The following is a 13,316-nucleotide window of genomic DNA, read 5'->3' on the forward strand; positions in this document are numbered from 1 at the left end:
GTGTCCGTCAACAAAATAAGTCAGACGCATTTTTCAAAATAAATGTTTCAGTGTAACCAACAGGAGAAATGTGTGAACTGCCAACGTCCAAGAAGTGCATTTGCTTTCTTTGTCAGATGCGGATAATGCAAAGTACTTAAGCTCTTAAAAAGTATTGTTCAACCATTATTCTCAGACCTAACATAAGTTGTGCAGTCCGGGCTTTCTGTAGGATTGAAATGAAGGCGGAGGTGCGAAACAGCATTATATTTGTGTACTCTCTTTGAATCGTGCTGTCTCTTCATCAGCATGGGTCTTTATTGGAAAAAACTCTTAACAAAACTAAGACATCTAGTTAAAGAGAAACCGTGTGTGTCTTTGAATTTATTAGAATCAGTTCAACAAATTGGAAGGGAGACTAAATAAAAATAACTGCTCCTAAATAGATGGGTTTTGAAGGATGCTTTCCAGTATGGGTTTATGTACAATGAGCAAAACCTTCCAGTCTTAACATATGATAATATACAATGTGGCCTTGAATTTGAAAACGGTGAAAAAGAAAAAGGTGCATTTGAAATGGTAGTTTGATTATATTAACTAAATATGTCATCCACAAATGTCGCTTCTTCAAAATGTATTCAGGATTTATTGGTTTTCTTAATGACATGGAGCTACTTCTACACACTTTAATTCCTGATTGACCTTTTTGTTCATAATGCCCTCAGTTTTAATTCATTTAATAAACACTGATCTGAGGTGTCTTTTTCTGATTTATTTGAAATAAAGTTCAATAAAGTTAAAAATAAATTAAAAAGAAGGGTTTTGAAACTCAGAAGACTTCAAACGGAACAGTGCCACCTAGTGGTGACACAGCAGACGAGCACTTCCCGTGACGCAGAGGAACGCGGTAAAACGATATTCCGGTTTGTAGAAGGAGGGCAGAAGCAGCATGGCATCCGACAACAGCACCATGGCTAACGTTAACGGAAGAGAGACCGTCCCTCTGAACGGGGAACCGGTCGTGAAGCGGCCCCGGGAGAGTGTCTCGCAGGAATCCTCTCTCCGCTTCCCGAAGGAGCCTATCAACAAAGTGACCGTTGTCCTCGGAGCGCAGTGGGGCGACGAGGGCAAGGGGAAAGTTGTGGACTTGCTCGCCATGGATGCGGATATTGTATGCAGGTGCCAGGTAAACAACTACACTGTCTATTAAACTTCATAATGTTAATTAAAACTGGCTTCTTCAGACAACTGTGGTGTTAGTAAACGTTACTGATAGCTGCTTACCGGAACATGGGGGTTGGTAGCAACCGTTTAGCCACCGTTAGCTCGATATTAATGACGGGGTTCCGACATGGATGTATAGGACTGGATACAGCCTCGGAGGCGGGACCCCGTTCATTCCTATGAAAGTTGCTCAGTGGCGCATAAAGCAATCATTTAGGGAAAGTACCCGTATGTGGGCCCATAGAGCATGCGCACTTTAGTTTTCCTTAAGTCCCGCCTCCGATCTCCGGCTCTCGGCTTAGTCAGATTAATAGAGAGAGGGGGGAGGGGGACTCTGGATTCAGTTTTTAGCACATTTTACAACTTTTAAACCATAATGATTCAAACAAGGGCCATTGAGTGTTCTTACTGGGAAAATCCGCTGATTAACAGACGTTTCTTTCCCAATGTAAGTCATGGGGAAACGTGCAATACCATCGTTTGGCCAATAAGAAAATGTGCTTCATTTTACGGCTCAGTTCCTGGGGGCTTGGGTTCCGACGTCAACAACCTTGCCTGACCTCCCGGATGTAGAAATGCTAAATTGATGCTAGTGAGAACTGCTTTCATGTTATTCATTTTCCGTGGTGATAAAATGTAAACTGGATCCAGCACATGACCTCCAGATACTGATAACCGTACTCCGTGAATGGAACGTTATGTAACGCTTTAAACGGCCCAGCTGTTCCTTGACCTCTCTGCAGTCAAGCCAAGTCAAACTCTGTACAGGCAGGGGCTGTATAATGTGACCAGTGGTGTAACGTAACTAAGTACATTTGCTCAAGTACTCTTCTTAAGGACAATTCTGACGTACTTATGCTATACTTCAGTATTTCAATATTTTTGCTGCCTTGTGTTTTCTACCCCAATACAATGCAGATGTCAATACTGCATCTTTACAAGCTTTAATAACACTTTAATGCATCAATAATTATAACTAAACATATAATATACATCATTCTGAAATGGGCCAATCTGCATAGTGAGTACTTTTACTTTTGGTAATTTAAATATATTTAAATGATAATTTAGTTGTACTTTTACTTGGGTAATATTTTGATTGCAGGGATTTGACTTGTTACAGTGTATTCCTATACTCTGGTACTTCTACTTTTACTCAAGTACAAAATCTGAGTACTTCTCCCACCTCTGATTGTGACCCTAAACTCCAATAAAACCCAGGCTGAGGTGTTTGAAAAGACTGTGAAGCTTCAACTGTTCTTGGCGTTGATGGTTTCTGTGGATGTGTTTTTCTGTTTGCAGGGAGGCAACAATGCAGGTCACACGGTGGTGGTGGACTCTGTGGAGTACGACTTCCACCTGCTGCCCAGTGGAGTGCTCAACAAGAAGGCGGTCTCCTTCATTGGTACGAGACCATCCTAATGTTGTATTTTATGGACTATAATTTGACACGGAGTAGGATCCTAAAGTATATGACGGGAGATAAGGGCGGACACCAAAAGTGTAGCAAACAGCCTTATCAGTTGTAATGTGTCGTGTAGATATGAAGTGTTATTTGTAGTAGCTAAGAACTACTGCCAACCCTGCACTAAATCCTACCTTTTATAGAACCCTTGTGTTGTATTTGTTTGTATTGAAGATGGTCTAGATTGGTGTTAATTAATTAAGTCATTGTGTTTCTAATATTTTTTCCACCCCATTTATATCGATGAACATAGACTATAGAATAGAAATGCCCTCATTTTGACAGCAACACAAACTAAAGCCTCCAAAATGACCATCATGTTTAATCAACACCTCTCCAAAACAGTTTGGACAAAAAAGTATATATATCTTTAATGTAGTTTGTGTTGCCTATAGAGGAAATCAACACAAAATGCACGACAGGGACTAAAAGTAGTTCCTCAAAAGGTGTTTTAGACTTATTGCCCAAATCACATCAGCAGTATCAAATTACAACATTCGAAACGCATTTCTCTTGATTTTGATTTTCTCTTTTTTTATTAGTTTTGTTTCCAGTACAACGAAAACATGGAAAGAGGAAGCCTAAAAGGAATTCTTGTTAAAGTGATCTGTAACAAGATAGCTTGTGTTACTAAAAATAAAACCTCAAGAAAAACATGAGCGTTGAAATGTGTGTACCTAACAAGAAATGCATTATACATGGGCATGGGAGGCTGTGGCGCAGGGGGATAGTGCGTTGATCCTTGGATCAGGGAAGCACAAGTTGCAGACAGCATGACGTTGAGTCCTTGGACAAGATTTTTCATCCCAAGTTTCTCCTGTGGAGATTGACAGTGTATGTAAGTCGCTTTGGATAAAAGCGGCTAACATGTAATGTAATGCAACGGTTCCTTAATTCCAATGTGGATTGGTAGCAGATCTTAAGTGATATTTTTCTGTTACAGGCAACGGGGTGGTGATACACCTGCCAGGTCTGTTTGAGGAGGCTCATAAGAACCTGCAGAAAGGCAAAGGTAACGTTTTGTAAGGTTCAGTGATGTGTACTATTGTCTTCCATAGAAAGCTATCAGTAAATAGGGACATTTCAGCAGAAGATGTTTTGACATGGTACAGAAGTAAAGGCACGTGTGTCAATAACTAAAAAAGAAGATAAAATGTCTGCTGTGCAAAGATCTGTTGTAGTTCTGGCAATTTTTAAATGTATATTTGCTGATTTTCTTTTGTATGCCACTTATAGTATGGCTAGAGATGTACAGGGAAACTCATGGCGCCTATACATATGTTTTTAGCCTAATATATGGGTTTTGAAAAATATAAGGGGCTTTTCATTTGTCTGAAACTTTCAGTGGTGTACAGTATCAGATAAAATAAAAGGGGAAAATAATGGGTATTGGTATTTGCTCCTAAAACATATAGAGATATGTCCCTAACACACTTGAGGTCTGGAATAAATGATGAAGGATGTGTCAACACCTGCTCAATATTTGTTGTTGTACAAACATGTCATGTGTGTTCTGTTGTGTTGCGTGCAGGATTACAAGGATGGGAGAAGAGATTAAAGATTTCTGACCGTGCCCACCTTGGTGAGTAAACATTACTTTGTTCACATTTTCGGGTTAGAAATGTCCTCGTATTGACAGTCACTATATCCGCCTCTAGTGTTCAACTTCCATCAAGCTGTTGATGGAATCCAGGAGCAGCAGCGGCAGCAACAAGAAGGGAAAAAGTAATTCTGCTATATTTAGTTGAAATACTGCATATCTTTCACGTTGAAGTGTATATTCTAATGTTTGTTATGATTATTAATGTTGTGTTCTTTTTATCTTCAGCTTGGGAACCACCAAGAAGGGTATTGGTCCGGCCTACTCCTCCAAAGCCGCCCGGAACGGTCTGAGAGTCTGTGACCTCGTCTCTGACTTCAAAGTCTTTGAGGACAAGTGAGTTTTCTCTTGTTCTTTTTTATATAATTAGCTTAAATTATAGTATTTTTGATAATAAAGGTAAGTGTCTTTAGTGAATAATTTCAGCCTTGCAAAGATACAAGGTTGACTCTAGAAGTTAATTTGACAAATACTTCTTAAACTTTGGAGAGAACTATGTCTACCTCAAAGAGCAGACACATATTTCAACAGTTTAGTGTATTGAATTACAAGACACAGCAGTTTAGTGTATAATAAATGCCCATTTCCAGACATATACATGTACAGTAGGGCAAAAAAGTATTTAGTCAGCCACCAATTGTGCAAGTTCTCCCATTTAAAAAGATGAGAGAGGCCTGTAATTTTTATCATAGGTATACCTCAACTATGAGAGACAGAATGGGGTAAACAATCCAGGAAATCACATTGTAGGATTTTTAATGAATTAATTTTCTAATGATTGTGGAAAATAAGTATTTGGTCAATAACAAAAGTTCATCTCAATACTTTGTTATATACCCTTTGTTGGCAATGACAGAGGTCAAACGTGTTCTGTAAGTCTTCACAAGGTTTCACACTGTTGCTGGTATTTTGGCCCATTCCTCCATGCAGATCTCCTCTAAAGCAGTGATGTTTTGGGGCTGTCGCTGGGCAACACGGACTTTCAACTCCCCCCAAAGATTTTCTATGGGGTTGAGATCTGGAGACTAGCTAGGCCACTCCAGGACCTTGAAATGCTTCTTACGAAGCCACTCCTTCGTTGCCCTGGCGGTGTGTTTGGGATCATTGTCATGCTGAAAGACCCAGCCACGCTTCATCTTCAGTGCCCTTGCTGATGGAAGGAGGTTTTCACTCAAAGTCTCACGATACATGGCCCCATTCATTCTTTCCTTTACACGGATCAGTCGTCCTGGTCCCTTTGCAGAAAAACAGCCCAAAGCATGATGTTTCCACCCCCATGCTTCACAGTAGGTATGGTGTTCTTTGGATGCAACTCTGCATTCTTTCTCCTCCAAACACGACGAGTTGAGTTTTTACCAAAAAGTTCTATTTTGGTTTCATCTGACCATATGACATTCTCCCAATCCTCTTCTGGATCATCCAAATGCCCTCTAGCAAACTTCAGACGGGCCTGGACATGTACTGGCTTGAGCAGGGGGACACGTCTGGAACTGCAGGATTTAAGTCCCTGGCGGCGTAGTGTGTTACTGATGGTAGCCTCTGTTACTTTGGTCCCAGCTCTCTGCAGGTCATTCACTAGGTCCCCCCGTGTGGTTCTGGGATTTTTGCTCACCGTTCTTGTGATCATTTTGACCCCACGGGGTGAGATCTTGCGTGGAGCCCCAGATCGAGGGAGATTAGCAGTGGTCTTGTATGTCCTCCATTTTCTAATAATTGCTCCCACAGTTGATTTCTTCACACCAAGCTGCTTACCTATTGCAGATTCAGTTTTCCCAGCCTGGTGCAGGTCTGCAATTTTGTCTCTGGTCTCCTTTGACAGCTCTTTGGTCTTGGCCATAGTGGAGTTTGGAGTATGACTGTTTGAGGTTGTGGACAGGTGTCTTTTATACTGATAACGAGTTCAAAAAGGTGCCATTAATACAGGTAACGAGTGGAGGACAGAGGAGCCTCTTAAAGAAGAAGTTACAGGTCTGTGAGAGCCAGAAATCTTGCTTGTTTGTAGGTGACCAAATACTTATTTTACCGAGGAATTTACCAATTAATTCATTACAAATCCTACAATGTGATTTCCTGGATTTTTTTCCTCATTCTGTCTCTCATAGTTGAAGTATACCTATGATGAAAATTACAGGCCTCTCTCATCTTTTTAAATGGGAGAACTTGCACAATTGGTGGCTGACTAAATACTTTTTTGCCCCACTGTACATGGGTAGATTGAGGTATGGTAGGAATAAATATAAAGTCAAAAATACTTGGTTAATAATGATAATAATCCTAAATAAATCACAAATAAATGAAGAAAGATATACACAAAATAAAATAAATTAATAATGCAATAAAAGTTTAACAATACTGATTTTAAAAATCTAAGGGAAAATGAATCAATCATCCAATAAGTAAAAAGAAAAGAAACTATCTATATAAAACACAGCTGTGGAAAGGGACCACTGCAGCATTATCAGTTTCTCTGGTTTTACTGTTTATAGGTATGTCTTTGAGTAAAAGGAACATTTTATTTTATTGTATAATCTACTGACTGCATTTCTCTGTGTGGGAATTCAACAGACACTGGAATATGCTGGCTGCCACACATGTAGAGATTGAGATTTAAGAAACATTTGGTGTGGTCTCTCCAAGTGCCAGCTTTCGTGTTACAATGCATTGTTATTGTCGTGTCAGTGTCAGTGTCTCTTGCCACCAGATGGCATCACCTGGCTTGGTGCACTGTGAATACTCTGTCCAGTATAGAATGTTGTGAAATGATATGTATTGATTGTGTATTTTGCATACATAGGGCTGCATGTGAACGTTATTAAACGTGGGTAGGCAGACTCTAACTCTGTGTGTCTTTGCAGATTTCGCATGTTGGCAGATCATTTCCTCACGATGTATCCGAAGCTGAACGTGGACGTCGACAGTGAGCTGCAGCAGCTGAAGGTGCGGTTATCATGTAGTCAGGAAATACTGACGGACTCACACTTTGTCCTGACTCACTTGGCATTGATATGGAGACAAAGGACCCTTTTTCTTTGAAGTGGGCACTTAGACATGTCACTGGAAAATGCTCAGGTGTAAAGTAATGCAATGAATGACGGCTGGATGTAGCTGCTGTAGTTTCAAGGTCCTTCTATTGTGCAAACTGTCATGGCAACAGAGATATTGTTAAGGTTCTCACTAACAGCTGTGCTTTTACTACTGTGACCATTTCTAATGTCTGCTGGGAGAAATGGCTACAGTTTGTGTATGAAAACATGTATTTATTCTACATTTGGGTTGACTTGGGTTAACTGCGGGATCATTGGTGTACATACAGATTATTTTGCACAGTGGAACCTGCTACCCCACAGCTATATTAACCCAAAATTAGCACATTTTGCTGTGATTAGGATTCTGATTTTTAACAGTGTAAATTCATGCAATGTATGCATTTTTTAATACAGTAATTATTACGGTACACAGCTGCTATATCTACAAATTCAAACAAAATAGTATTTAACCCATTTAGGCCTAAAACGCCTGGAAAAAATGCCTGGAAAACCTATGGGCGATTTTAGAAGAACCCCCTACAACCTGAAGTGTTTCTGGAATTTCAGCAATTGTGTCAACCCCTACTAAATACTTTATTTCTCAGCCTCTGTAGCAGATAGAAACAAAATTCAAAAAGTATTTGAGAGCGTACAGCTGTGGCTCTTATGAGTGGCATCTGCAGGTAAATCGACTTTCACCCCTGGGGTGCGGTTGAAAAAACTCTGTGGATAAGAGTGGTAATTCTCCGTCCTCCACTCGGTTTCAAAACCTTCAAACTCATGGTCATCATCGTCATCATCTTCAAACATTTGTCTTAACCATAAATCCCGGTCGATTGGTTTGATGGGTTCAAAGCAGTCAGCATAATGTCTTCAGCGCTGTGCAGATCGTCAATATCACTACCTTCACTAACTTCAGAATTCCCTCCTCAGTAGACTAAGTCTGCCATGCTCGAAAAAAACTGTTCTAATCCTTTAAAATGATGCCCTGACTTCAGATTTGGTCCGTCAGATTTAAAAACAACGACGCTAATGCGACTTCTCCCGGTCACATAGCTAAACATCAGCGACTGCCATCGGTGATGTCACCTTATTTTACCGATGTGCCGATGGTGGTAAATAGGACTAATGTCTCACCGATGTATCGGTGCAACCCTAGTCTAAGCACTTGTTGGTGACTGTTTCTCAGGAATATGCAGAGAAACTGCGCCCTCTGGTGACCGATGGTGTGTACTTCATGCACAAAGCTCTTAACGGTCCCAGTAAGAAAATCCTGGTGGAGGGAGCCAACGCCGCTCTGCTGGATATTGACTTTGGTAAGCAACACACGATTTGTGGAATCAATAACTAAGATGGTTGGATGTTTTTTTCTTCCCGAGTTAACCGATGTCTCTGTGTTCAGGGACGTATCCTTTTGTGACATCTTCCAACTGCACCGTTGGAGGAGTGTGCACCGGCCTCGGCGTGCCTCCATCATACGTCGGCCGGGTATACGGTGTCGTCAAAGCGTACACCACCCGGGTGGGCGTCGGTGCTTTCCCAACAGAGCAGGATGATGTAAGTAGGGACACGTTTGGGAAGAGCCGATGTGTGATACTGTCAAATGACCATATCAGGACAGCGGAGAGTCTGCATATCTTCCGTCCCAAACTGAAGACCCACCTCTTTTGGTTATACCGTGGCAAATAATCCCCCCAAAAAATAAACGCACTTAAGAGTTTTACTTATACTTATGTATCAAAATGATATTGCTAATTTGAAGTTAATATTTCAGCACTGTTCTTGTTGTCCTTTATGGTTTATTGCACTTTTCGTAAGTCGCTTTGGCTAAAAGCATCAGCTAAATGCTATGTAATGTACTAAATGTTTGGATTGGGGTAATGGAAATATTTTAGACCAATATTCAGGGACATAGTAAAAAAAAGAAAGAAGAAATCTGACCATTTCCAGAGATGTGGCATCTTATATTTGTCTTTATGGATGAGTTGCATACAATTAACTTTATCTGAAATAATTCTAAAATAAATCTAATATTTAAAAGGGAATCACATTATTTGGAAATCAAGAGATGGATGCATCACAATATATTGCTGACACACTGGGGGTGTGAAAGATGAAAGGTGCTGCAGGGATGGTACGCAAATCACATCAAACAGAGTATGATAATAACTTTGAAAACCTGGTCAGACATTGGTTTAAAAGCTATAATATTGCTGGGAAGCTCTTTAACCAGACACCTGTTATTATTCTGGGCAGCTTACACATGGGAGTGTGTGAAATTGAAGTGGGATGTATACTGGAAAAGGGCAAGTTCAGCTGACTGTCCCTACACAAAGCATGAGCAGGATCTCTAAAGTAAATATAGTTATTCATAATGAGTTTCCTTTCCTTTGTCGTTGAAAGTGGGTGTTTCTTTTTTGTTGTACTTCAGGAGCTTGGAGATCTGTTGCAGTCTAGAGGGAGAGAGTTTGGCGTCACCACAGGCAGGAAGAGGCGATGTGGTTGGCTGGACCTGATTCTGGTCAGATACGCCCACATGGTCAACGGCTTCTCCGCGTAAGGAACAATCATAATTTATATTATCCCGACCTGATTATCTTAAGGTTACTGTTAAGCTCAATGCTGCACACTGACTGTCTGTAGTCATCAGTTTAACAGAGACTTCTTTCTTTCGCAGGATTGCCCTGACAAAGCTGGACATTTTGGACACGCTGGAAGAGATTAAAGTGGGCGTGGCCTATAAGGTTGACGGACAACCTCTGCCAAGTTTCCCCGGTAGGTCACTCCCATTTAGATGTTAAATTGACCAGCTCTTTGTCCGCCCATTAAAGAAAAACAGTAGTAGAGTCAGCAGTCAACAACAGCATTAGTGATTTCACTTAAAGTAGAGTAGGGTGGCAACAAATTATTTTATAATAAGTATATAAATCTTATTATATTATCGATTAAATATACATTTTTCAATCGGTTGTTAAAGACTTAAAAATAGCGTAACATTTATTTTACAGGTTACTGAAACTCATTATACATCTTCAGTTTAAGCTTACAGCCGAAAACTAAAAATAAATGTATATCATAACGTAACATTACATCTAATTAAGCTGCTTAATCCAAATTAAGATCAAATTGTATCCGTAATATAAAATATTTTATGTGATGCAGCACATTCCAGCTAAATGATCCTGTTATGAATCAATCTTTAATTGTGGATAGATATTTGGTCTGTTTTGTATCAGAGACACTGCGGAGACTTTGGTTAAAGGTGAATAGCTTTCATGCTCATTAATGTCTTTATTTTACACCGTCAGCTTTTACTTGCTTGAAATGCACCATCTTGGGCTTTGAAAATCTATTTTGCAGCAGATAAGATGCATTTATCTCCCCTCTGCTTGCACAGCCAAATGGAGCACATTGAATTGTTGAGCTAATGAACTAGAGAATGATAAAACTGCCTCATGCCACCAATTTCCTCCTTATATGTATCACTTTATGGTGCTGGATGTTTGATGAAGTAGGTGTTATCCGGATCCAGATTTGTTTCACCAATTGCCTTTTTCTTTAAATGGTATCATATAGACCTAGAAGCCTCACACCATATAAGATTGAATGTGTTTACTGTGATGGAAACTCTTGGCGCACTGAACTGGAACAGAAACTGATATCTGGCACTGAACATCGTCTGGAAGTTAGGACACTCTCCCTCGCCCCGGCTACTCTACCCGACTATTGTCGAAAAGAGAGGGTGTTTATGACTTTATGCATATTCTGAAGTAAGAAGGACATCATCTGTTAACACTCTTGATGCAGAGAGCCTGAGGAAACGGGTTATCTCCATACACTATGGCGCCAAAGGCCAAATGCCTGCTTGGTTTATAGACATATAAAACATGAGCTTAGGCAAAGACAGCAGCTGAGCATGGTGAAAAAAGTCTCCACGAACCATAAGTGAGGGATAATGTGCAGCGAAGCAGTCATTCAAGTAAAACACCAACATGGTAATCGTGAATAAATTCCGTCATGAATCCAAAGTTTGGTTCTCTCCACCAGTGTGTTCGGGGGAGAAACTTCCTCTGGAGGGATATTTGGGATTTTAGCTTTAGCAGACCATCTACATGCACAAAAAGCTACTGTATATAACACACTGCAGGAAAGGGAAACCCCAAAAAGCATTATACGGCCTGTTTTTAAATCAGTATGACAGAAATGATCTTCCACTCATTGTTACCGTGGTCCTTCTGTTGTAGCGAACATGGACGTGTTAACGCGGGTGTCCGTGGACTACGAGACGCTGCCCGGCTGGTCCTGCAGCACCGAGGAAGCCCGGAGCTTCGAAGAGCTGCCGCTAAACGCACAGAAATACATCCGCTTCATCGAGGACTTCCTGCAAGTGCCAGGTTTGTAAATAGGCTCTTTACACTAATGGATACACCGCAGCCAACGTGTTCCGCGCTCTGCCAAACCTGCCAGTCACATCTTACCTCTTCTTTTCTCATTTCAGTGAAGTGGGTCGGAGTCGGCAAGTCCAGGGAGAGCATTGTCAAACTGTTTTGATGGGACCTGTAGTCCTTCGCAACGTCCGCTCGTATCATAATTCCAGGTTTCCGTAGGATTACCAGGAGGAGTCTAAAATGCAATAGCCTTCTCAAGGAATCAAGTCACCAGCAAGGCTATTTGGGGGATCATTTAGTTGCTGCTTGTGCATCACATTTTCCAAAAAGTCTTCTTAGATATAATTTATGCATTCCACATAATGTTCTCTATATTTATTAGGGGGTTCATCTTAAAAACTTGGTGCAAATGGATTGATTATTCTATTAAATGTAGTTGTTTGGGTTCTTTGTAGCTTCTTAAGCTAACTAACCTTACTTGATATCTGTTCTCAAATTAGTTTTTTTACATACATTTGCAGAGCCAGTGATGAACAGGTGTAAACGCCTTCATATAAAAGGGCACAATAAAACGAGAGATCATTTTCAGGCTTTGTAAAGAAATGGAAAGCCATCGTTCGGTCAGATTTTGAACTTTTCTATTGAACAATTTTAAAACACGTGAATGCATCTTGGTTGTTAAGTTTGTAACAATGTTTTCATAATGACTGTTGGAATGAACATAGTGCTTTTTAAATCATCTTTGAAAATGGATAAATTAACACTGAGCAACCTGACTTTAAGTAGATGTTTCTTCTTCATAATGATTGAGGAAAAGTAGATATTCCACGTCAGCACAGAGTCTGTGAAATGTCTGTGTAAATGTAAAGACGCTGGGCAGTAATGTTCCAGAGTGTATTCTCAATATGTTTCCTATGCCATTTCATTCCTCGGCAATAATGTAAAAGAATCTTACTCTGCTTGCTGTTATAAATAAAAGGAAACTAACATTTAATATTTGGGTTATTTTGTCATTTCATTGATAATTAGGACCATTGACGTCTGGAAGACATTTTTCTGAGACGTTTTTAAAATTGTTTTGGGATGTTAATGTGAAAATATTATCTAAGCATCCTACATTGTTCTGCTACCGATGATCAGCTACTGTTTCTTCATCACTTTTCCTTTCAGGGATTTCCACTGAAAGAAAGGTAACCAAAAATGATTGGCACCAATCTGGTCATTGCTAATTATTCATTATGCACACATGATATGTTTGCTAGCTGTATTGGGCGGTCCATATGATATCTGCACCTGGGAAGATGTTTGACGCTGTTCAGCTGCATCTCTGAATGCCTCTACAACAAAATGCAAGTTGCTGCAATCAATATTTGTATATCACTTAATGGATGAAATCAATATGTATCATATGAGAGGAGTCACTTAGTAAAAAGGCACAAGAGATATAACTCCTCAAAGTTAAGTTTTTTTTTCATCTTTTTCTTTATCAGTGTTTCCAGCTGCAGCAGGAAGCAGGTTTTTGCAGATGGTAAATAAGAAATGATTTAGTCATCGTACATCACCTATTGCGTTTTGCAATACGGTTCTTAAGCTTTGAATTGGCCTTTCTAGCCATTATCATATATATGTTTTGT

General features: G+C 40.0%; 1 protein-coding gene across 1 annotated transcript; it reads left to right on the forward strand.

The window, feature by feature from the left end:
* The first annotated feature begins 885 nt into the window (after positions 1 to 885).
* On the forward strand, positions 886 to 12,676 carry adssl (adenylosuccinate synthase, like). The gene is made up of 13 exons (XM_063894795.1): positions 886 to 1,165; positions 2,506 to 2,608; positions 3,612 to 3,680; positions 4,200 to 4,250; positions 4,327 to 4,393; positions 4,497 to 4,604; positions 7,124 to 7,205; positions 8,484 to 8,610; positions 8,697 to 8,851; positions 9,726 to 9,850; positions 9,972 to 10,069; positions 11,539 to 11,688; positions 11,793 to 12,676. The coding sequence occupies exons 1-13, from the start codon at positions 929 to 931 to the stop codon at positions 11,843 to 11,845; spliced, it is 1,425 nt and encodes a 474-aa protein (XP_063750865.1). The 5' UTR covers positions 886 to 928; the 3' UTR covers positions 11,846 to 12,676.
* Positions 12,677 to 13,316: the final 640 nt, after the last annotated feature.

The sequence above is a fragment of the Eleginops maclovinus genome, chromosome 11 (assembly GCF_036324505.1).
Source record: "Eleginops maclovinus isolate JMC-PN-2008 ecotype Puerto Natales chromosome 11, JC_Emac_rtc_rv5, whole genome shotgun sequence".
NCBI classification, from domain to species: Eukaryota; Metazoa; Chordata; class Actinopteri; order Perciformes; family Eleginopidae; genus Eleginops; species Eleginops maclovinus.

What these genes read in the sequence shown, in the direction of transcription:
- adssl (XM_063894795.1), top strand. Translation starts at nt 929, where the DNA reads ATGGCATCCGACAACAGCACCATGGCTAACGTTAACGGAAGAGAGACC. An exon ending in GAACCTGCAGAAAGGCAAAG is followed by an intron (nt 3,681 to 4,199) that starts GTAACGTTTTGT and finishes TGTTGCGTGCAG; the next exon opens with GATTACAAGGATGGGAGAAG. An exon ending in ACCTCTGCCAAGTTTCCCCG is followed by an intron (nt 10,070 to 11,538) that starts GTAGGTCACTCC and finishes CTTCTGTTGTAG; the next exon opens with CGAACATGGACGTGTTAACG.